Source organism: Channa argus, chromosome 1 (genome assembly GCF_033026475.1).
Source record: "Channa argus isolate prfri chromosome 1, Channa argus male v1.0, whole genome shotgun sequence".
In the NCBI taxonomy this organism is placed as follows: domain Eukaryota; kingdom Metazoa; phylum Chordata; class Actinopteri; order Anabantiformes; family Channidae; genus Channa; species Channa argus.
In genome coordinates, this window is record NC_090197.1 from 41,283,875 (window position 1) to 41,306,633 (window position 22,759).

General features: G+C 38.3%; 4 protein-coding genes across 5 annotated transcripts; 3 read left to right on the top strand and 1 right to left on the bottom strand.

The window, feature by feature from the left end:
* The first annotated feature begins 851 nt into the window (after positions 1-851).
* msx3 (muscle segment homeobox 3) lies at positions 852-3,875 on the top strand. Its single transcript, XM_067521654.1, has 2 exons — positions 852-1,398; positions 1,754-3,875. The coding sequence occupies exons 1-2, from the start codon at positions 1,038-1,040 to the stop codon at positions 2,161-2,163; spliced, it is 771 nt and encodes a 256-aa protein (XP_067377755.1). The 5' UTR covers positions 852-1,037; the 3' UTR covers positions 2,164-3,875.
* On the bottom strand, positions 3,778-6,107 carry znf511 (zinc finger protein 511). Of its 2 annotated transcripts, none has more exons than XM_067521641.1 (6): positions 5,710-6,107; positions 5,553-5,626; positions 5,041-5,242; positions 4,798-4,922; positions 4,396-4,457; positions 3,778-3,970 (listed from the first exon to the last, which is right to left on the bottom strand). In XM_067521641.1, exons 1-6 carry the CDS (start codon positions 5,893-5,895, stop codon positions 3,855-3,857), a joined length of 765 nt encoding a protein of 254 aa, XP_067377742.1. In that variant the 5' UTR covers positions 5,896-6,107; the 3' UTR covers positions 3,778-3,854. The 2 variants fall into 2 exon arrangements, with proteins under 2 accessions (XP_067377742.1, XP_067377734.1); XM_067521633.1 differs by having other exon boundaries at positions 4,206-4,457; positions 5,710-6,088.
* A 1,294-nt stretch (positions 6,108-7,401) lies between these two features.
* adam8a (ADAM metallopeptidase domain 8a) lies at positions 7,402-17,050 on the top strand. Its single transcript, XM_067521667.1, has 25 exons — positions 7,402-7,538; positions 7,633-7,730; positions 7,848-7,921; positions 8,032-8,110; positions 9,054-9,130; positions 9,516-9,741; positions 10,323-10,400; positions 10,535-10,603; positions 11,270-11,439; positions 12,242-12,323; positions 12,411-12,553; positions 12,663-12,840; positions 12,943-13,032; positions 13,192-13,387; positions 13,482-13,563; positions 13,658-13,838; positions 13,930-14,016; positions 14,101-14,185; positions 14,514-14,625; positions 14,755-14,953; positions 15,313-15,360; positions 15,475-15,531; positions 15,681-15,731; positions 15,838-15,918; positions 16,147-17,050. The coding sequence occupies exons 1-25, from the start codon at positions 7,493-7,495 to the stop codon at positions 16,189-16,191; spliced, it is 2,634 nt and encodes an 877-aa protein (XP_067377768.1). The 5' UTR covers positions 7,402-7,492; the 3' UTR covers positions 16,192-17,050.
* Positions 17,051-17,108: 58 nt separating this feature from the next.
* spef1 (sperm flagellar 1) lies at positions 17,109-22,077 on the top strand. Its single transcript, XM_067521730.1, has 7 exons — positions 17,109-17,351; positions 17,570-17,681; positions 18,646-18,793; positions 18,942-18,978; positions 19,946-20,036; positions 20,125-20,230; positions 20,590-22,077. The coding sequence occupies exons 1-7, from the start codon at positions 17,243-17,245 to the stop codon at positions 20,704-20,706; spliced, it is 720 nt and encodes a 239-aa protein (XP_067377831.1). The 5' UTR covers positions 17,109-17,242; the 3' UTR covers positions 20,707-22,077.
* The last annotated feature ends 682 nt before the right edge of the window (positions 22,078-22,759 follow it).

A 22,759-nucleotide genomic window follows, 5' to 3' on the forward strand; every position in this document is an offset into this window, starting at 1 on the left:
GTATTCATGTACATTTACATGCTGTACTAAAGCCATAGAAAGCTATTTGAAAACCGGTGAAGTTCCTCTCCAACCTCATGCATACAAATTTAGTGTTTGGCTGGATTTGTTTTAGCTTTTAGCTTTGTTTTGGTCTCCACCAACTCCTGAAGAATTATCTGGCTCGTCAGCTGCTGAAGGCTCGACTCAGATAGTAGATAGTGTACAGAGCATTTTCCAACATCTCTAATTTTAAAGCAAACTTTTGCTGCCAGGACTGTGGTTGAACAGTGAAAAAACAGACCAAATATTCACAATAAAATGAAGAGAATAAGGTGAAAGGCTGAAAATATTTTGTAGAACTAAAAAGTTTGGTGATAATTCTCTCAGAGTTGTTCACTTCCAGCACATTGCAATTTTAATAACAAACCAATATAAAAGTACAAATAAGCAGCTTTAATTTTAAAGTATGTAAGCTGCATAAAGAATTTTAAGAAAGGTCTGCTGCTATGATATGCTTTGTATATTTTTTGCATATAACATAAATATCAGAAGCTCATATTAGCTAAAAGACCTATTTATTTATCAAAACCATATAAATAAAAAAAGGGTCGTTTAAGTAGGCTATTAAGCTATTTATAGTAATAATGCTAGACTTATGGGCTTTATACTTCGAAAACGTGTGTTACTGACATTAATATATTTATGCAGTCATGGTGTCATGCTGCAGTGTTTAAATGTGCACTTTGAAACTCAGAAGAGGTTCACATCTGTCAAAGCCCATGAAATGAACCACAGAACTGTCTTTACCGGACGGACCTATCAGAAAGCGTTTGGACCGAGTCACGTGTAAACATCCACAGGCTGATAGGCGTGCGGGAAGATGAAAGAGAAACTTGTGACATTTCACTGAAGAAAAGGCAAGTCTGTGTGTCAAAACTGAAGTCTAGGACACTGTCGTGTTACGTCGGCGGAACCTCGGCAGAAACACAGATTCCCTCGAGTGACACCACGAAAACAAAAAGAGCAACGAGAAGAGCGGCAGGAAATTTGTTTGTATGGCACCTCAGTCGTGCGTAATGAATCCTGCGCAGGGATCGCCGCCCTCGGATGCTCCGGGGGAAACATCACCGGAGGACCGAACTGCTGGCGGCATGGAAATAGACAAGCTGGAACTGTTACCTGTCAAAAGATGCAAAACCAAAAGTTTGGATCTGCCTTTCAGTGTGGAGTCTCTCATATCAGACAGGATACCGGGCAGAAGCCTGAACTCCCCGGAGCCAGGTTCAGGGTGCCTACCCGCAGAGGAGACCGAGTGCGCGTCCCCGAGGGAACTTTATCGGTCCAAACCAGAGGTGGTGGACCTCAGTGACAAGGAGACGAGCCCCTGGTTTCAGGCTCCTTACGCATCCCCTCCAAGTGAGTGTAATATAAAATACTCTCTCTTTCGATTTCTCACGAGTTTTTCCAGCTTTCCAGTGGTGTAAAACGGTTTTGGAAAGTCCAAGATCACTGCATTAGGCTGAATAGTACATCATAGGCTGATAGAAAATACTGTTGAAATAATGGAAAAAATCATCCTTTATGATCTCGTCCTACAAAAAAAATATAGAAACGAAGGACAAAGTTTTGAAAACTTCTAGATGCATGTTAAAGACTCCAAATATAACTACTCTTATAAATCCTATTTGGCTTTAGTTGCTATAACGTCATATTAAAAGTCATATAAGTAGTTTTGTATTCCACTGATGTGATTTTGGAAATGTGCTTCCAGGACTTCCCAGCCCGACCCCGTGCAATCTACGGAAACACAAGAACAACAGGAAACCCAGAACCCCCTTTACAACCTCTCAGCTGCTTTCTCTGGAGAGGAAGTTCCGACAGAAACAGTACCTCTCCATCGCAGAGAGAGCGGAGTTCTCTAGCTCTCTCAGCCTGACGGAGACCCAGGTCAAGATCTGGTTTCAGAACCGCAGGGCCAAGGCCAAGAGACTGCAGGAGGCCGAGCTGGAGAAGCTTAAGCTGGCTGCGAAGCCGCTCTTGCCAGCCTTTGCCTTTCCTTTTCCCTTGAGCGCACCAATGGGCGCACCGTCCCTGTACGGGGCCCTGAACGGACCGCGCCCGGCCTTACCTGTGCCAGGACTATTCAGTGGACCATATGGGATGTACTACCTGTCTTCTTAACCACCACTAACTTTGAACTGACTCTTTGGGAGAGCTGCGTTTAAAATGCCCTGATACAGCAAACAACACACACTGCAAACTTTTTCATCCTATGAGTCGATCTGTCTGAAATCTGATGTTAAATCTTGTGTCAAATATCATTCGTTATTGAGGAAATTTTTAATAGCGTGAGGAAAAATATTTTTCTCGCAAAGGTGTTGGTAGAACAATCTCGCTTAAATTTAAAACAGTCGGTTCATTAAAGAAACATATGGAAGAGAGAAAATTTCACTCAACTGGAATTTTTCAATAATTTTCTATTATAATGTATTTAAAATTAACTTTATGGGAAATACTGGTTAACGTGGTCATTTTTGCAGTGCAGTTTTAAATGATGGACCCAAGCTCGCTTTTCAGTTAAAGTTTTTAAATGTCATAATCATTGGGAGCTTTCCTGTAAGAGACCTTCCATAAACACTAAATTAATTTTAATGTTGATTAAAGCCCTGTAGCTTTGGGTTTTAGACAAGGACTTACTGAATTGACATGTGGGCTTGAATTCCTGGTGGGGTCTTTGGTAATTTCTCATCCACACAGATTTAAATTTGGGGGTAGTAAACACTACAATACCTATAGTCATCCACATTAAGTGTAAATACACACTTTCTGTGTCATCTGAAGAACTTCATAGTTTAATGTATTGTCTGTTAGCATACAGTCAGACACTAAGGTGAAAAAGAAAAAAGTTACAAAAAAATCTGTTTACTAAATTGTATGTTAAACTAAAGGGGAAACCCCAAGGTTCAATGATTGAGAAAGTACTTCACTTAGTCTAAAAAATATATCTCTCTAACAAGAACTATCATAGAACAAAATACAAGAAGCTCATTAGTCCCCTTTAGTTAATGTTGTAATAAACTGGTGTCCATACTTTATATTTAAGATGTTTCATTTACAAAAATATTTGGCATTTTGGCACGGAGCTGTTTAATATTGCGACTTCTGGCATGGTAACTTTAAACCTCTTTTCCCAAATTCCAAAATATAAACCAACTTGTAAAAGTTTTACCTTTTTTTTTTTTTTACATTACCTCAAAAACAAGATTTTTTTGCACAGTTGTTGAAAGACATCTAGAGTCCAAGACCCGTCAATGTAATTACAAAATGTAAATAAAACTCTTCAACTATTTTTGCAAACACTCCAGAATTCTAGCGTGACTGAAATCAGTCTTTAATGTACAGATATTTTATATTTGATGGGTGAAAATTATTTTGTACAATTAAAATCTATTGTGTAATTTTTGTCATTCTCCTCATTTTTTTAATTCAAAAATCATTCAGGTTCCCCGTGGGTTAAAATGTAAAGGCTGCCTCATTACAACACATACATTTAGAATTTCTAGAAACTTTATCAGGTGACCGGTTAACACAGGTCAAGATTATCCCCTAGGATGTACTTTCTTTTGAAAGCTGATATAACACAAAAGTTTATTATAACGACTGACAGCATGGATGCTTTAACTGAAACATTCCGAACAGACGGGCAGGATGTCACCACATGAAGCCAAGTGAGGAAAAAAGTGGCAGGAGAAACAGCTATTATCTATCATCTGAATGAAATTCTGTGCACATACACTTTGTGCAAAACAATTTTATTTTACATTATGAACACATTTGACAGTCAATATATTATGTTACAAAATGGCTTTAAGTTATACATCTTTAAGGACAGGGGAGAGAAGGCTCAATTCTGCTACTTTATTTCCTTCGCTGTCGTCCTCTGAAGCCTCGGATGGAGCCTTGACCAAAGCACACAGTTTTCGGGACCCTGAAAAACAAGGACAGCTGCTGTTTAATATCACAGGCTGTCTATTGTTTAAATAAATTAGAAACTGTAGTAAATAATATGAAGGCATCAAATCACATATAATTTATTTATAAAACAGTGTGCATGAATTGTACAAAGGACGTTTCTTGGAGTTTAATAATAAAAAAAACAAAAAAAAAAACACAAATTTCCATTAGTTTTTCCCCCAAGACTTGTTTAAAAGTAAAAAAATAACCTGTAGGAGTATCGTGCTTGCAGTGGCTCAGTGGTGTGAGCTGCAGTAAAATCTGCATGATCTCCAACAGAGGCAGACTTTGCCATGGGAGCAGCTTCTTCCTCGGACACATGCATCTCCGTGGATTCCCATTGCTCGTGTTGGTCAGACAGCTCATCACACATAACCTCACACAGACCCTCAGACTTACACACATCATCTACTACCTCCATGGATGTGTCTTTCTGCTTTTGCTTCTTGATATCTTTGCCTCTGAGAACAAACATACACATACAAGAGTTCTTATAAAAAATATAATGATGTATCACTTTAACACAGAATTCCCAATATATTCAAGCTTTTCAAGAAAAATTAGATGCTGATTTCAGCAAAGCACCAAAAAGAAATACTTGTAGCTCTCATCAGGTTTTCCATATCATGTATTATCAATAAAAATGATAAAATAATAGAAACATGGCTTCACCTCAGCAAGAATATGTAAACATTTATTCCAGAGGTTAAACCTGATTACTGTGAAAGGGACGTAAACCTCATATTTTTACTGATGTTTTGCTGCTGGCTAGTACATAAAATGCAGTAAGTGCAGTCTTACCCTTTCTTCTTTTTGTTTTTGTCAAATCTGAAGTCTGGGGGATATTTATGAATTCTTATTAGATGATCCTTCCTGTGTTTACTAGTGCTGAACCTCTGCCCACAGCCCTCCACCAAACACTGGTACTGAAAAACGTGAACAAAGTGTCTAATAAATGTTTAAAGCCCCAGCATTTGTCTTTACTCACAGCTTTTTGCTCATATTAGTTTCAAACCATAACTAACCATTTTATCTCTGACTTACCATGTCTTGACTCCGTGCAAGAATAGCAAAGAGAGAGTCATGCCACTCCTGAATGTGAATGTCCAGGAGCCAGGCACTTGGCAGGGAGCGACGACAGGAGCTGCACACGTGTCTGTGCAGGGAGTTGTAGTGGTGTTCATACTCTTCCAACGTACTGAACACTGCACTGCAGCCAGAGATGTGACAGGCAAACTCTGACACACTGAGGAGACGTAAGAAGAGAAAGCAGGTGAGTAACAGGCCGACAAACACGGACTAACCAATGGATTACTATTAAAAAGAATACTCCACAGCTGTTGAAGAAGATGAAGATTTTCTTATTATTATTTTAGGGGCCTATGTGTTGTTGTTTATTTTTCCTGCTCATGAAGGAAATTATACCATACCATAATAAACAGAATATGAAGTTTGATGTAATCTCTTTGATTTTAAAAGGTAAACTAAAAGCCTAAAGCCTAAGCCACACACACACAAACACACGATGGCAGAACACATGCTTAGGTTTTTCATACCTTAGTGTTGGTTTGTCGTTTGCTTCTGACATATAGAGGTCTTGCAGATACATGTGTCTTTGAATGTCTCCATCCTGTAAACAGCATCCACATAGTTCGTGATGGTTGTAGTTAGCTAATGAGCTAATGTAGCTAATGTAACAGTCAGTGATGTTACCTCAAACAGCTCGTGGTCCTTGTGGAGGTGGATGAGCTGCGGACTGAAGCTGAACGGGAACGGGTTCATCTCCTCAGACTCGCTCTGCCTCTGCTCCTGTGCGTCTCTTGATGTAGGACGCTCTTTATGGTTTTTTACTAAAACATTTCCGTCAGTCAAATGTCGGACATACTCCTGCTCCTGCATTGTTTCTAAGTTTTTGTTGTTTTTTTTTGTTTTTGAACTCTTTGGACTGCAATTATAGCATCCAAGTTAGTGTTACCCCAGACAGTAGTTTTCTGTTTTGGTAGTTTTTGTCGCAGAATGTCGACGTAAGTGCTTATCAAAAACAAAATAATACAATACCGCCACCAACTGGCCGGTCTCGGTAAATTGTATATTCAGTAACTCGGCCACAAAAAAACTGAACCATCCATAATTCTGTGTTGGGTTTGAATTTCCAACTGGACACAGTCGGTAAATGCGCCAGACTCCTAACCAGCAATGGAAATAAGTTTGTGGTTATAAAATTGAACATGTTTCAAATAATGTTTGATAGTAGCGTTGCATGACTAACAATGCACTAGTTACTTGGTGTAGCGTTTAAGGTCGTACCTTATTAACATATTAGATCATCCCTATGCCATTATGGCAGCTGTTACATGTTGGTGAAATAAGGTGTATAAGCCAGTAAAACTTTGGGTAAAGGGAACCTAAAGCTAAATGCAATGATGGAAACCTACGTGGATTCGCTCTTTAACTTTTACTCTTCAGTGTTTTACTGAAGAGTCACTCTCTCAGTCATTTTCCCACTGAACTAATGGAAGTTGTGTGCGGCTGTATTTCGGTTGGTAAGGCAGTCGTACACAGACCACAAAGTCAGTGGTTCGATCCCCAGTCCCGGCTATATGTCGAAGTCTCTCTGGGCAAGACACTGAACCCCTAACAGCCCATTCCCATCCCCAGCTGTGCAGTGTCGGTCCAAGCTCGGGAGAAATTGGGGAGGGTTGCGTCAGGAACGGCATCCGGCGTAAAACTGCCAAATCAACATGCGCGCAATGATCCGCTGTGGCGACCCTGAACTCACAAGCCGAAAGGACAAAAATAAAAAGCTCTGATGCTAGTTGCTAATATTGTGAAGCTCTTGAAATGTGCTAGTTTATGTTATATGTTTCTACATTTACTCACTTTTTACCCCACGGCATTTATTTTATAGTTTTAAGTACTTGACAAATGACATCATTCTAAAATGAACCAAATTAAAAGGGGTAAGATAATAATGTGAGCAAGTGTGGAAGTTTGTCCAGTAGATGGCGACACGTGGCAAGAAGAAGCTTTGCTAGAACTGATGTCAGCTCAAGGTGGGTCCTAGATATATTATCAAAAAATAAATTCGTCAACTAAAAGAACCTCATGCAGCTGCAGCTTCAGTATTAATCTGCACACATTTGTTAAAGTAATGTCTACGTTACAAATGAACCCTATACTTTTGCTGATCTGGCAAAACTAACGTTTCATTGACACATAAATCTTAGTCGCGATTAACACAAATCCTCAACAATTTCCGTAGAATCATGTCTGCATTTTAAGTTTGACTCCCTCAGCAACTCACAAAGCGCAGCGATTCATTTTTAAGTAGTAACATTAACTTTTTACAGGCTTTGGTTGTGACTCATGTGGTTTGTCAGCCTCGAATGGTAATTTTTGGGATATTACACATCAGAAATGGGCGGAGAGCTGAGGTTCCTCGCATTTTCTTCAGACTCCAGAGCACACAATGACAGAGTCAGTCCATTAAAGCAACATGCTTTATTCTGGATATTTTATATGGATTGTATTCTCCTCATTGGGTACTTTCTTTTTTGTTGTTGCTTTATTTCTTTGTTGCTTTTTTCTTCTATTTCTTTGTTCTTTGTTCTGATAAAAAAAATTCCCTACTTGCAGGAACAATTGGGGGAAGTGTGAGCATTCTACCTCATGTGATGAAGTACAAAACAGTGATACCTCAGAAGCTGAAGGATTCATCACTCATTACCAATGAGGTAACACATTGTTTTGCCTGTTTCTTTTAAAATTGTTTCTAGCCTTTTGGAGAAAGTATTAAAGTTTCTTCCATTGTGTGCGTCTGTGTGTTTGTGCGTGTGTGTATGTGTGTGTAGACATATCCCAATATACTCCAGTACTCGTTGACAATTGGAGATAAAAACTACACTCTACACCTGGAAAGGAACAAGTAAGAAAATTTTAGATTTATTGCTGTATTTAATATGACTGTGCTAGGCCCTCATATACCGCGATTTTATATTTCAATATTTTGGACATAAACAGCTGTTTCCTTTTCAGGGATCTAGTTGGGACAAACTTTTCTGTGACCCACTACTCTGCCCAGGGCACTGAAGTGACAACTACTGAAGATCTTGAGGTATGTAGCTGTGCATTCTTTCACAAGATTTTTATTACCATTAACCCAATCTCTGTATTTATGACCAGCTGCTATGATAGCATATACCTTTGTACAGTTGTGCATCACTCATCAGAAACCTATGCATGTTTTGTTGTGCAAAACAATTTTATTTTACATTAAGAACACATTTGACAGTCAATATATTATGTTACAAAATGGATGTTGTTGTTGTTTACGTCATTATTTTCAAATGGATGGCTCGATGGATTCAGATGTGTGAATTAAGTACAAGATGTTCTTGCCATCTACCCACCCAATTTCAAGTGTTTCATTTGTTCTCGTGTTCTGGGCATTATTTTTACTTTTCTAAAGCTCTGGTCATTTTGGTTTCTTGTCAATCTAAAACGTCCCACCCTTGTATGAAATACAAGAAATAGGGTTTGCGAAATGCATACTTCTATTGAGAAGTTTGCTCTTGAAATAGGGACGTATTGTAGAATTTCCAAAATTAAGTTTCATAATTTACCAGTCACGTATTTAATGTCATGCAACACCAATGGCAATACGCACAAAAGTTGAGAAATTCATATTTTGCAATCAATATAGTATGATTATCATCTTTTTCTACATTATTCTTAATTGGCACATTTTAGGCAATACTTGTCTGCATTTCTTTTTAATTTACAAATGAAAGACGTCATGCAACAACTTTAACCTCTTTGTATTTTCTCAGTTACAAACTTCCTCATTATAAGAAGGAGCAACACAAACATACACACTGTAACTCTTAAGCCTTATGTGGAACAGGAACTGACATATAAGGTCCAGATAGTCATTTCCTCAGATGCAGCACAGTACATATTCTTATCACATTTCTTTGCTGTGATTTACATATTCCTAAGATTAAGGAACTCCAAAGTGAGTTTAAATCTGTCCTTTTGATTCTCTGACAAATGACTAGTTGCACTGCTACTACCATGGACACATTGTGGGAGTAGAGGACTCTTCTGCCAGCGTTGGACTGTGCTCAGGAATAAAGTGAGTAATGTTCTAATTGTGTAAAGTTGTCTCACCCTATATCTCTAATTACAAAAAGGTTATTGTTTCACTGGATAGCATGCCAAACTTAATTAAACCCATAATAGTTTGGGGCTGTAAGTCTCCTGCTGGGACACATGACCAGCGTGTCCAATACAAATACACAATCAGTCCCCCAGCCTCCATTTCCTTTATCATGAGGACCATTAGGACTACATGTAGTACAGATTTCTCTAATTAAAGCTGCCTTCTGTCTCCTGTAAGGAATGTTAATATCTTGTAGACCGTATAAGAAACTATCTAGTTCAGTTGAGATCACTTTTAGAAGATAAGGCCTCTGTCCTCCACCTCTGTCCAATCTAAAGTTGCTGTTTTTGCTCTGCAGGGGGTTTGTGCAAGTCCAGGACCAGACATACCTTATTGAACCTCTGTCCGAGGCTGGACAGCAGGATGACAGACAGAGCTCTGATGCTCACAGTGACGAGGGTCTTCACGCTGTTTACAGCTACAACCACCTGAGGAAGAAGAGGAGCTCCTGTTCCCATGGAAACATGACCACTTTCTATGATCATGGAGCTCATCCGTCTGGACTGTTCCAGCTTGGCAGTCTGGTAAAGACACACAGTATTAATACATACATATATATGCGAAATTTCCGATTCTACAGCTGAGAAAAGCAGAGATCTCTATTGCCAATATTTTGTGCTGCATTCTTACATAACGTAACTTTGTGCAAAAAAAAAAAAGGATATGCAGTTGAATACTACTGTTAATTATATTTTTTATAACATTATATAACATATAACATAACTTTTATGCCGAGACAAACTTGGCTCTGCGTAAAAGTTATATTATAATAAAAAAGGCTTTGCCCTTAATATATATGAAAAAAACAAGCACCAAAAATAAGGAAGAAACAATGGAATCATTTTAATATATTCGGAAACTTTTACTGGACCTTTACTGAATAGATCACACATTCAATGTGCAAACATAATTGTGCATATTGTAAAAGATAATATCATTGTAATGTGATTTTGTTGGTGTAATCCTGTTATAAAAGTATTTACACTATAAGTCAGCAGTAAAACAGTTGATTATTTCACTGTATTAAACATTGTCAATCTAGTACCTGGTATGCCTAAATGTGTGTTTAATATTGTTAATACCTTACACTTTTTGTGTCATTCAGAAAAGCAGAGCCCAGACCAGTGACCATAAAGTAAAGCCCAGGACGGTGGAGCTGGTTCTTGTTGTTGACAACACAGAGGTTTGATTCCCTATTTTCTGATAACTGAAAAATCTGATATTGCAGATATAGCCTATCAAGAAAGAACATAATTATGTTCAATATCTGAGGTGCTGTTCATTGTTTTACTAATTTGAATAATAATTTCTCTTTAGTATAAGAAGTTTTCCAGTAAAAAGACAGTGGCATCCAGACTTCTTGAAATAGCGAACCATGTGGACAAGGTACTTTTTTTTTTTTTTAAATCAGTTAAAGTGAAGTTTATTTCAAAGTTAAAGTAAAAATAAATTATATTATAAAAAAAAAAGCCTAAATAAAAACTTAAAATAAAAAAATTTAATTCTAAAGTTAAAATGGCTGTTTAAGCTTCAATGTTGTGTAAATAAACGTAACTTCCCTTCTGGAGTAACAGATTATTCCATCTATGTTTCCTAGTAAGTTAGTTTATTTTAATTTTTTGCTTATAAGACTTAGAGTTTTCTTACGATGCAGCACAGCCACGTGTCCAGCACTTCTTCAGTGGATAAAATGGAACGAAATCTGTCCTGATACTAATTGTTCTTAACTGACTGGAATCTGACCAGTGAAAGGAAGAAAAAGTTCTCTGTGAAAATCTAACTTTAACTGTGAATCTTCACACCTACGCTGAAAATGTTCACACATATCACACAATCCTCTTTTCATATTCTGAAAGAGTGGGAACAACATGAATGTATTATCAGTCAGCACTAGACACAACACTAGTTTCCTGTTACGGTGCTGTATGTTTGTAGCATTGTGTTGTTGTTTTTTTTATATTCGAAAATAGTAATATATACAATTTAATTGAAAGTTCAGTTTTGGGATAATTCCCATTTTCCTCTTTGTGCTAACATGCTGTTCTGTATCAGCTGTATCGTCCTGTGGGTGTTCGTGTGATGCTGGTTGGTCTGGATATCTGGTCATACAGAGATCACATAGAGGTCAGCACTAATCCCGAGCTTACCCTTGTTCGCTTCCTCGAATGGCGTCAGCGGAACCTGCTGCCAAGGACCAAGCACGACAATGCTCAGTTCATCACGTAAGATGCACCTATATTTTCAGTTAGAGTCACTGGCCATTTCATTAGGTACACCTGTGCAGTCTAATGCAGTCCAGTGGAGCATTACAGAAAGGTGGCGCCACCTGTTCTGTTCCCCGTCATTAGTTTTTAATAGGATGGCCAAAACATGAGAACCCCCTCTTAATGTAGTAATGCCTTCCAGTATGATTCCACCAACAACTGTGACTTCAGCAATAAACACAGGAATGATCACTTTTCTGATGCTTGCAACTCCAAAATTCTAAACTTGTGCAAGTAGAACTCATGGCACAGCTGCTGTATTTGACTGTATTAAGACCCTTTCAGACATGCAGTGGAATTCTGACATTATCCGCTCTATATGTGAATGAAAATGAAAACGCTGCCGACATTATCCGGATTATATCCTTTGGACCCCTCAGTGCAATGTTCATATTATACGCGTGAGCTCGTGCATGCAACACACTTCTCTGTGCCGAACCTGATTGAACCTTTTTTTATTAGATGTAGTTGTCCGATGTGCTGTAAATAAAACACATTTTTCCACAGATTAGGTTTTAGATTGAATTGTGATGTAAAATAACTCGCTTTTCTATTGGGCAATCTCCCGTTGTGAGTTACATGTCTGAAGGGCCACTCCAGAGATCGTTCCAGGTTTAATTCTTCTAATACTGTCCAGAGTTCATGTCGGAAACAGGCTTTAGATTGTAATAAAATGGAGTTCCCAGTAAGTGTTTGTGTCTTCAAGATGTCTTAATGTTTTAGAACTGCTGTTAAAAATATGTACCTTTTCTTCATTCAGAGGTGTTGATTTTGATGGCTCTACTGTTGGGTTGGCAAACACAAATGCAATGTGCACCTCTAACTCTGGAGCAGTCAATGAGGTAATTATACTGTTTTATGTGATATTTCTATAAGTTGGGAAGTAAAACAAAGTTATCTGACTCCATGTTTGTCTATCACACGCACAGGACCACAACGATAACCCCATAGGTGTTGCTTCTACCATTGCTCATGAGATGGGTCACAATCTGGGCCTGTCTCATGATACGGAAAACTGTGTCTGTGGCTCCTTATTGTCGAAAAAAGGCTGCATCATGGCTGAGAGTGTTGGGTAGGCTCAGTTCTTAGATGCAAATTGCAAACTCCCCCAAATTTACTATTTTTAAACCTAAACCAATACTTTGCTTCTCTGCTCTTGTTCTTGCTGTCCCTTCTTCTAGCCTTGTGTATCCGCAGCAGTTTAGCAGCTGCAGCCAACAGCAGCTCAGCAGGTTCCTGGAGGAGGTGAACCCTGCCTGTCTGCTGAATAATCCTCCTACTGATCGCATCTATGGAGGGCCAGTGTGTGGAAACGCTTTCCTTGAGCCGGGAGAGGAGTGTGACTGTGGCACTGTCGAGGTTTGTGCACGCTGTGTTCAAAAAGAGTGAATAAATACAATCTTATAAGTAAGTCACAAAAAGGAGACCAGATTGTATATTTTGCACCTGTTTTCCTAATAGGAATGCAAGAACCATTGTTGCAATGCCACTACCTGCAAACTAAATGCGGGAGCCCAGTGTGCAGAGGGAGAGTGCTGCCACAACTGCCAAGTAAGTCATACTATCAGTAAAGTCAAACAGATACTGATTGTGTTACCATAAAGCTAGACACTGTCTGACTGTGCCATCTGGCTGGTTATACCCGAGTGTACATATATTTCAGTAGTCAGTACATCACCATCTGTGATTCTCTCCACTCTCTCTTCACAGCTTAAATCGACCGGCACTGTCTGCCGACAAAAGACAGGAGACTGCGACCTCGCGGAATATTGCACTGGCTTCTCTGCTTCCTGTCCAACTGATGCCTACGTACAAAATGGCCTGCCATGTAATCGTGGACAAGGATATTGCTACAATGGACAGTGTCCTTCACGGCAGGCACACTGCAAGAGACTTTGGGGACCAGGTAAGACACCAGTGAATCACCGTGTGAATTGTGCTTCAATTCTCATCAATATTCTTACATCTGCAGCTGTCTTGTTTGTCATGACTCTGTTTAGACGCTGAAGTAGCCGCAGATGATTGTTTCTACCTGCATGGAAACTGCAGAAAAAAATATTTTAACCAAAGGTGTTCAAGCAGGTATGTAATCAAAAGCCAAATACCCTATATTAGCACATAGTAAAAGTATAACATTGTTAGGCTTTGGAATTATGCTTATAGTTTTTGGTTACAGTGAGCAGTCCTGTGGTAAGCTTTTCTGCTCTGGAGGCTGGGAGTTTCCAGTGACATCCAGGAAGTCCTTCTACAAAGTAGGAAACGGGGATATATGCAATGAGGCAACCATGAACCCTGAAGACAATTACCCTGCAGATCTGGGTATCGTACCTACTGGAACCAAGTGTGGCAAGAACATGGTAAGAAAACTCAAGTTGCTGTTGAAAGCAAGAACAAAACCCCCATCAACTTCAAATCTATGAACCATGTTAATATTTATTTGCCTTTCAGGTATGCTATGAACAACAGTGTCAAGACATCAAAAACCTGAACATGTATGGAACAAATGACTGTTCTGCCAAGTGCCACAACCACGGGGTAAGAAATTAATTAATCTCAGAACAGTTTGGATTGATGTAGATTTATGATTGCATAACTTACTGTGAGTGTGATCTTTGGCAGGTTTGTAACCATGAGCGAAAGTGTCACTGTGACCCTGGCTGGGCACCACCTTTCTGTGATGTGGAGCAGTCAGAGCTGCCTAAAGGTATCGGCCATGTTATCCCTGTCCATCCTCATATCCACATGTATTGTGTGCATTGTTGTTTCTGCTTGTTTATATGCTTCACCTTTTAATAACCATTCTGTACATGTGATGGTTGTGTAACGCTGTTTTTCACCAAAAATGTATTCCTTGGAACACTTCTCCCATGGACTCTAAAACAATTGAGCTCTGTTCGAATGCACACAGACACTTATTATATGGAATTTCCCCTTTAGTTTCTACAAATGCAGGAAATATGTTACAGTAAATTTGTTTTGTGAGTATATTACAGATGCTTTTTCATATTCAACATCTGTGTTTGTGTGTACAGAGGGAGGTTTGGTTGTGTTTGTTGTGTCAGTGGTGGTTGGTGTACTTATGCTGCTGGTCCTGGTTGTTGGGAGCTGGATGTGCTGCATAAGAAAAAGGAGACCTGTAAAGAGGTACAGAATGTTCCTTTCATTTCTCTCTGTTTCTGTTAAATCACCAATGCATGTACATCAAGCTATTTATAAAAAAAAAAGGCATTTTGTTTATCTTTAATTTTAGCGTCTGTGTGTATTTCCTTATAGATTCTTCAAGTCTACCTCAGGACAATCCAACCCGTTGTTTCGGTCAAGCAGTACACGAGACCGCCCTTGTCTAGGCACCACACACATCAGCAAGCCCACATTTGTGGAGTCGTCAGCCACTCGAGCTTGCAAACCTTTGTTCTCTGCTACTGACCGACCACAAACTGGAGCACTGAAGCCCAGCCGAGCAGCTCCAGAGGTGAGTCTCCATTTTGATTGCATAGCTTCTATGCCAGAAAGGTCTGATGCATTGCCACTAACTCTGTATATGTTCTGGTGATTTCTCCCATCTATTAGATGTAATAATTGCATTGGTTAGAACTGTAATTTGCATCTAAAACGTCAGTTTTGGCTAACTGGTACAAATTTGATGCTACAGAAACGGCAAATACTCTGTGTGCCTTCTTAACTGCCAGTGACCCCTTCGCTGACAACCAATGATCTCCAGAAGTGCAATTCTAAATCATAAAAAGGACATTTTTGTGATTAAGCTGCAAAAAAACTTAGGATCATAAAATATTAGCCAAACATTTACTTTCCTGTTTTTGTCTCTTACAGCCACCTAAGAATCTGCAAGCAGTACTTCAGCCTTCAAAGAGTCAACAGGTAATTTGATCTACTGATTTACCTATACTTAAATCTAATATTCATTATATCTAGAATTGCAGTTCTTTCTGTTTAAGTGGCCACTTTATCTTAATCAGTAACGTCTTTCTCCAGGTTGTAAGGCCATTCGTGCGTCCCCCAACTCTTTTAAGCAAACCGATTTATACTGAGGTAAAGCTGCCAACATATTTTGACTGTAATTTTATTTAAAGGACCTTATTGCTCTTTAAAATTATATATTGTTATAATTTGTTATATGATTTGTCCCTTTTTTTTTTTATTTTCCTTTTTTTTTTTTTTTTTTTTTTTTTTTTGGTTAGGCCAAACCACTACCTCCATCAAGACCTCTGCCACCACTTGGAACAAAACCAGTAAATAATATTTTTAACATTACCAAACCAACATCTTTCAGATATTTACATTCACATATTTAACTGTTCTTGCTATTGAAATGTAACAATCTCCTCTCTAATAAAGATGATGAAACCAAAGCCTCCACTGCCTCCAGTAAAGCCAAAGCCCTTTACAGCCCCATCTCCACTGCCACACACTCAGCTGGTATGGTTTCAACTTTCCAGAGTCAACTAGACTTTCCTAAAACCTCTGCATTTAAATACTTTTCATGTTATTAAAGGCATTTATATTTAAAAAGAGTGGTTTTAGCCATAGTCTCAATTTAGTGGGGTAATGACTGCTTGTTCATTACATTTTTTCTGCCCACCACTAAATAGTTACAGTCTGACATAGACCTATCTATGTGCTAACAGTATTTGTCTGTTTTTCTAGCTTGCAGGGAGAGCTGTCCTGATGCCCCCCACCAGGCCTAGATGACAGAGGCAATAATGCTGGGTGTAAACACTGAGATCCTCTGACGGGGAATAGTGTTTCTGTTTTAACTAGAATGACTAAGAAAATACTCTCAGGAGACCTTGTTTGCTTTCAATGGAAACAAGATCAACAAAGGATCAACAACCATAAGTGACAGAGCTTTTCTGTCATTGATGTCTCCCTGAGGATTACCTCCATCTTTGTCTTGCTCATGTAAGCCTTCAGTGTGTTGATTAAAACCTGAAGATGTAATTGACAGACTAAACTTCTGTGCTTTTTAAATGACGAATGGATATGTATTATGTTTTGATTTTGTTTTTAATTGGGAAATGTCTCTCTGCCTTGATCCTGCAGTATGTGAACACTTTACAAGGCAATTGCACTTTACAGTAGAAATTGTAACAGTTTATTTCCCTCACATGTTTTGGTACTGCTTTTCTAATAAATAATTTTGTTAAGGGATTTTAAAATGTGGCACCAACTTGGGCACTTTACAGATTTTTTTTTTAAAAATTAGGGACATACCACAAATGTATGCCTTTTATTTCTTGACGGTTTTGTACCAACATATATATGCTTGATTTTGTGAGATTGAGTTACAATGAGTGTGTTGACCTGATGCATGTTGATTGCAATTCTTCATGAGATTTTATAGCCTACTGCATATTTTATGCAGGACACGTGATCACTTTTTCACTCAGAATACCAATGATTGCTGTTTGTACTTAATATCAGGATTCTGCCTTGATTTGTCCTGCAAGCTTTTAACCTAAATTCAGTTTGAATTGTTCTATTTATTGAGCTCTTCCTTTTGTCTAAACTAAAATAGCGTTAACAATAAAGTAAGTAAATCACCATGCGATCATTGTTTCCCTTTTTTGTTGTTTTTGTCTTTTCTCCGTCCAGCCGCCATGACTTTTTGCCATAGTTAACTAGTGGTCGCCTAGCAACGCCTTAAACAACCTTTTGCCGAGTTGAGCTAACGCGTTAGCTTTAGCTCAGTAAAGCAGTCTTGGTATTTAGAAACTGCCCAGAGATTGATGCTGCTCTAAGAATGAATCGAGAACTGAACGAAGATGAATTGCAGGAGCTGTATGCGTGGATAGACAAAATACCGCTGTCCCGGCCCAAAAGACACATCACAAGAGACTTCAGCGACGGAGGTAGCTAGTTAGCTTAGCTGTGGCTTTGCTAGTAGTTCAGAGGGCATTGGTAACTAAACCAGCTAAACCATACGTAATATTACATAAATGTGTCATGTAGGCCATACATTTTTATGTTCAGCTACATTTACTTTTGCTGTTCACACAGCTTGTGAATTAAAAGTAAAGTTGCTTCATGGATGTGAATTGACTCTGCCTCTCTGCTGAACCCTCTGCAGTGATGGCAGCAGAAGTTGTAAAATATTTTTTCCCAAAGTTTGTTGACCTGCACAACTATATTCCTGCAAACGCCACACCACAGAAGCTCAGCAACTGGAACCTCCTTAACAGGCAAGGATCTTGTTTGTTTTTGTTTTTTTTATTAAAAGTGAATTCCTGAATTATTAGATTGAATTGAATGCAGGCTGTGAATAAGATTTCATGAAGAACACACACAACTACAAGATAATATTATCCCACAGCTGGAAACAAAGATTGTATTTTTCATAATCTGATTTTATGAATATGTCCACATTTCTGCAGAACTTTTTACTAAAACACAGTCAATAATAAGTCATCATTTCATATAATAATACATAATAAGAATGACAAAAACAACAATTAAAGTCAATGATTAAAGGGCGACTTCATCCACTTTTTAACTCGCTTTCTGTGGCTTTAGGGTATAAATGTATGTTACTGCTTTAAACTTCCCTCTGACTTCCCTGTAATTAAATATTTCTTTACTTCTAGCTGAAAAAAATCCTCCAGATGACATCACCCAGAGGAGTTTTTCATCATTTGCAGATCAGATGATGTCATCTGGAGGAGCTCTGGAAAAGCAGGTTGACCATGATTACAACCTTCATAGTAAGAACAATGAGATGACATAATCTGAACTGAAGGTTCCTCCAAGCGATGTCATCTGGAGGCATTTTTCAGCTAGAAGTAGAGAGGTATTTTAATATAGTGAAGTCAAAGGTGAGTTCCATGGCATTTAAGTACATGTACTACCCAAAGTAGAACCAAAAGAAAAAAGTTAAAAATCAGTGAAGGCATCCTTTAGGTGTGTGCTTCTGCAGAACACTGCATCTGTTTGGGATAAACAATCTAAAACACACTCTCTCATCCCTTCCCAGGCCAATGATAAGGCACATAGCCAGCTACAGATTCCTGGGACTTCATTCTAAACACCCTGACCCCTATGGTGTTTATCACCATTATGCATCATCACTTAAATCACGTTCAGTCTGTAGTTCCTAATTATTTTTTGTAAATTAGAAATGTGTGGTTTGTTTTTTTACCCTGTGGACAGGAAAGTGTTTTCCAAGCTGAATTTTAATATACCAGAGGAGACAGTGAAGAGGATTATACTGAACACTGCAGGAGTGATAGAGCCTGTACTAAGCGCCCTCAGAGAAAAGATAGAAGAGAAACTGGAGCACACCACAGACAACATAATGGTGTGTACTGTGTGGTTATGCATGTGTGTACTTTACATTTTTTTCTGTTTGATTGCTAAGTATAAATTATTTATCACTGTGGTCATCTACTACACGTGAGCAAAGTATAATAACAAATAACAACAATATGAATACATTTTCTTTTCAGGATGTGGAATACTATGACACCAAGAACAAGGAGAAAGGTAGAATTGCCATTTTGTTACCACCTCTACACAAACTATGACCTTTTTTATTTGACAAACCAGTAATGTCATATTTGACCTTACAACAAAGCTGCAATAAAGTCAGTGAACACATTATGTGTAAAATCTTAAATTGGCAAATTAACAAGAATATGATGACAGTGTCTCGACCTTTTGCCTCTTGTATGATAAATCCTTGTTAGTTATTTTTAGGGTGTATTAGCTTACATGGCATAGCTAAATTTCCTTCTTATCATCAATTTTCTTCTTATGTATTAGCACAGAGAGGGAAGTGGGCTTAATTTTAGACTGTTTTAAATGGTGTCATATCTAATGGTCATCTGACAAATAGAATGTTCGTTACAAGCTGAGATGTTTTGGTATCTCAGAGGACTGTTTTGTGCCTTTTAAATCACATTTTCCTTAAACGTTGTCTTTTTACTGCCTTCTCCTGGCAGTCCTGACATTGTCATAGATGTGTGCCCTGCTGATAACTCTAATCTTACCACACATAGACAAGAACATACATTCATCTAACAGCAATAGAACCGATTAGAGAATACCTCAACCTTTAGGGAGTGAATCTGTGACATGTTTTTTTTTTCTTCTGCTTCTCACACCTCATTCATCCTTGAAACAACATCCTTTCTCTGCTCTTTCCTCTTCCATTTACATTCCATCCACTGTCAGAGACACAGGACCTCATATCAGCTCCCAACATCACCAGATGGCCTTTATCGCTGGCCTAAGCTGAGGTCTGCTGCACTGAAAGGCCTCCTGAATTTCTTCTGTCTCTAATCTTACCTCTGTATTTCTACCCCTTTCTGCTTATGTTCATTGCTTATTTGCCTCCCATTCTCCTTGCTATATTGTATTTGTGTCTGTGTAAGTTGTTGGATGAATCATTGTAGGCTTCAAACAAAAGCAGAGTTATCTGAAATATTTGTGTTTTTTTTGTTTTTTTTAGAAATTCATCTGAAGACTGAAGCAAAACGTTTTATGGCTCAGCTAGTAGGTGGACAGATAAACAAATATGAGAAGAGCGCAGTGAAAAACAGGTTTGACCCAAATGCTGTTTTTATATTGAATTAAATTGTACTGTTTATAATGTTAATGTGTCTTGCACTTGTTTATTGTATTATTTAGTAAACCACAGCAAACAGTGCAGTTTTACACAGACATGGACCCTACTGTTCGACAAATCCTGCAGGAAAAAGATCAAGAAGTCATGGCTTTGCAGGAGACTGTGGAGGTACACACAAAGATTACACACTCACACACACACAATTGAATCCAGGAAATGTGTGCTAATGACTGGCAGGACATCTGCAAACAAAGTCACCTTCCTTTTTGAAGTCCAATAGGGGAAGAGTTTTGTCATACAAACCTGCTGATATGCTGATGCAGATGTGTGTGTGTCATAAGCTGTGTCATCAGTGGTCAGTGAGTCAGTATCAGCTCAGCGGATATTACTTTTTTTGCTTTTCTTTATGTAGCGATATCTTCACACTAAGGAGGAAGCCACAAAATAAAATATGCTTGCAAAATAACTTCAGAAACTAACAGAATCTTGCTGTAAAACACACTTATATTTTGTGTGTCTTTGTACAGATCCTGAAGATGAAAGTGAACAGGTTAGAGCATCTGGTTCATTTGAAAGACATGCGTATTGAAGAACTGACACAGCATCTGGAGACATACTACAAAGCAAAAGGCAAAACACACTGATATTAATAGTGTTGATAGATGGAGTGTGTAGGATGTGCTGTTTTAGAGGGTTTGTGTATGTATAGTCTTCTTTGACTTCTGTGCCTTTACACAACCTGCTGTGATATTTTCAAACAGCTCAGTAAACCAACTGTTCATTTTAACTAAAATCGTTGGCAAATTAGAAGAGTAGTTATTTGAAGCTTAGAAATTAACTGCTGAAAGCTAAATTACATGCAGTGTTAGGTTCAAGCACTGTCACATCCTCCATGTCTAAAATTACATCATTCAGTTTCTGTAAAAATTGTTTTTTTTATTTAAGTGTGATGACAGATAGTTATGACACAGTTTCATGTGTTCAGGCTTTTACAATGAATTAATCTATATGTTGAAGAAAACCAAATATAGTAAAGCACAGTTGATACACGTCACATCCTGTCTCTGTGAAAATGCAAACATTACTTCAATACTATCAGTCCCAAGTTATGGTGGTGGGTGTCCATCAGTGTTTGTCTGTCCCTGTGTTGGCTTTGATCTTTAATCTTGCTCCCCCACTCCACACACACACACACACACACACACACACACACACACACACACACACACACACACACACACACACACACCGCCAGTGTAGAAAAACAGGAGATAGGCAACCTGGTGAGCTGTATCAGGAAGAGTTGATCTTCTCCAGCTGAGAACTGTTGGTTGATAACATTCATCCCAACTTATCAATCACCTTTATTTTGAAGCAATTTAACACCAAGGTGTAAATCTTACAAGATCAATATTTAAATGTATTTTATCACTTTATATAATAGACAGCATTTAGACTTTTGCCATGTTTGTTTGTGGATAATTAGGTCAAGCAAACACTCAGGAATAAGTACTAAGTATACAGTGTAAATGTGGGTTATACTGATGTACCAGTTTTGTAGGTAGCGACCAGGTAGCGATACAAGTAAATGTATGCAATACAATTTTTGGTTTATACTTCTATTTATATTATAATTATATTTTGTAGACATAATAAATGTTTTATACAAAGTAAAAGCGAGCCACAAAACGCTTTTTCTTCTTGTAATGAAGTTTTATTGATGGGTTGTAGACACAAGAATAATTTCCCATTGTTTGACATTTGTACAGTATTTGTACAATACTGCTGATTACTGCCAAGTTAGAAGGTAATACACAGCTAATCAAGTACAATATCTTGCTGTTATATCTTACTTACTCTGATTCCCTTAAAGATCATTTTCAACAAGGCTTAAGATCAAGACAACACTGATGATATAATATGGCTTGTTTTCCTATAGAAAAACTCCATTCAGAAAACCGTAAACTTGGCTTTATAAGTAAAATTGATGGAGTAGCATTAGTGGCAGCTGACTGATTTATTACAAAAGAATAATCAAGAACGTTACTCAAAACATGAACATGCAGTACGACTGTATACAAAACACAGATTTAGGTTTATAGCCTAAATCATGCAGTAGAAGTAGAAATGCCTACAAAATCCATCTTGAAGATCACTGTACAGATGTAGAGATTAGGAAAACACACTTTGTGAAATAGCACAGGTAATGCTCTTTCTAATGACTGTATCACACAAATACACACGATAGGAATGTGAGACAAATGTGCAGAACAGAGTAGCTATTGATGCAGGGTGTGATTATCACTGATGAATCATATTCAGAATCGCACTGCTGTTTCGAGACTGGATTTACAGCCCCCCAGGCAGTGATAAAATGACCACACCCTTGTGAGAGGAAGCAAGAGGATGGAGGGATCAAGCAGGATTTGACAAAAGGAAGGAATTAGAAATGCTAAGCTCACCCACGGCACAGCAACTCTGACACTGACCCCACTTCCTGGTGGTGGTGGTGGGTGTGGTAGGGTGGGTTGAGGGGGTAAACTTGCTGACTTTATACCCCTCAGACCAAATCACACAAGTTTAAATGAGCATACACCAGCAGACATCCACAAAACCCCTCCTCAGTAAAGTAAGCAAGATGTAAACAAGTAAGGTTTATTTACAGTTGCATACATACTTCATGATCATTTCTCACCA

Bases quoted from the DNA above. Each gene is read 5' to 3' on its own strand.
- msx3 (XM_067521654.1), top strand. From the start codon at position 1,038: ATGGCACCTCAGTCGTGCGTAATGAATCCTGCGCAGGGATCGCCGCCC. The intron at 1,399-1,753 runs GTGAGTGTAATA...ATGTGCTTCCAG, and splicing joins TCCTTACGCATCCCCTCCAA to GACTTCCCAGCCCGACCCCG.
- znf511 (XM_067521633.1), bottom strand. From the start codon at position 5,895: ATGCAGGAGCAGGAGTATGTCCGACATTTGACTGACGGAAATGTTTTA. The intron at 4,458-4,797 runs GTAAGACTGCAC...GTTTGTTCTCAG, and splicing joins AAAAACAAAAAGAAGAAAGG to AGGCAAAGATATCAAGAAGC. The intron at 3,971-4,205 runs GTTATTTTTTTA...CTTGTTTTTCAG, and splicing joins CAAGCACGATACTCCTACAG to GGTCCCGAAAACTGTGTGCT.
- adam8a (XM_067521667.1), top strand. From the start codon at position 7,493: ATGCTTTATTCTGGATATTTTATATGGATTGTATTCTCCTCATTGG. The intron at 8,111-9,053 runs GTATGTAGCTGT...ACAAATGACTAG, and splicing joins CAACTACTGAAGATCTTGAG to TTGCACTGCTACTACCATGG. The intron at 12,324-12,410 runs GTAATTATACTG...TCACACGCACAG, and splicing joins ACTCTGGAGCAGTCAATGAG to GACCACAACGATAACCCCAT.
- spef1 (XM_067521730.1), top strand. From the start codon at position 17,243: ATGAATCGAGAACTGAACGAAGATGAATTGCAGGAGCTGTATGCGTGG. The intron at 17,682-18,645 runs GCAAGGATCTTG...CCCTGTGGACAG, and splicing joins AACTGGAACCTCCTTAACAG to GAAAGTGTTTTCCAAGCTGA. The intron at 20,037-20,124 runs GTTTGACCCAAA...TGTATTATTTAG, and splicing joins AAGAGCGCAGTGAAAAACAG to TAAACCACAGCAAACAGTGC.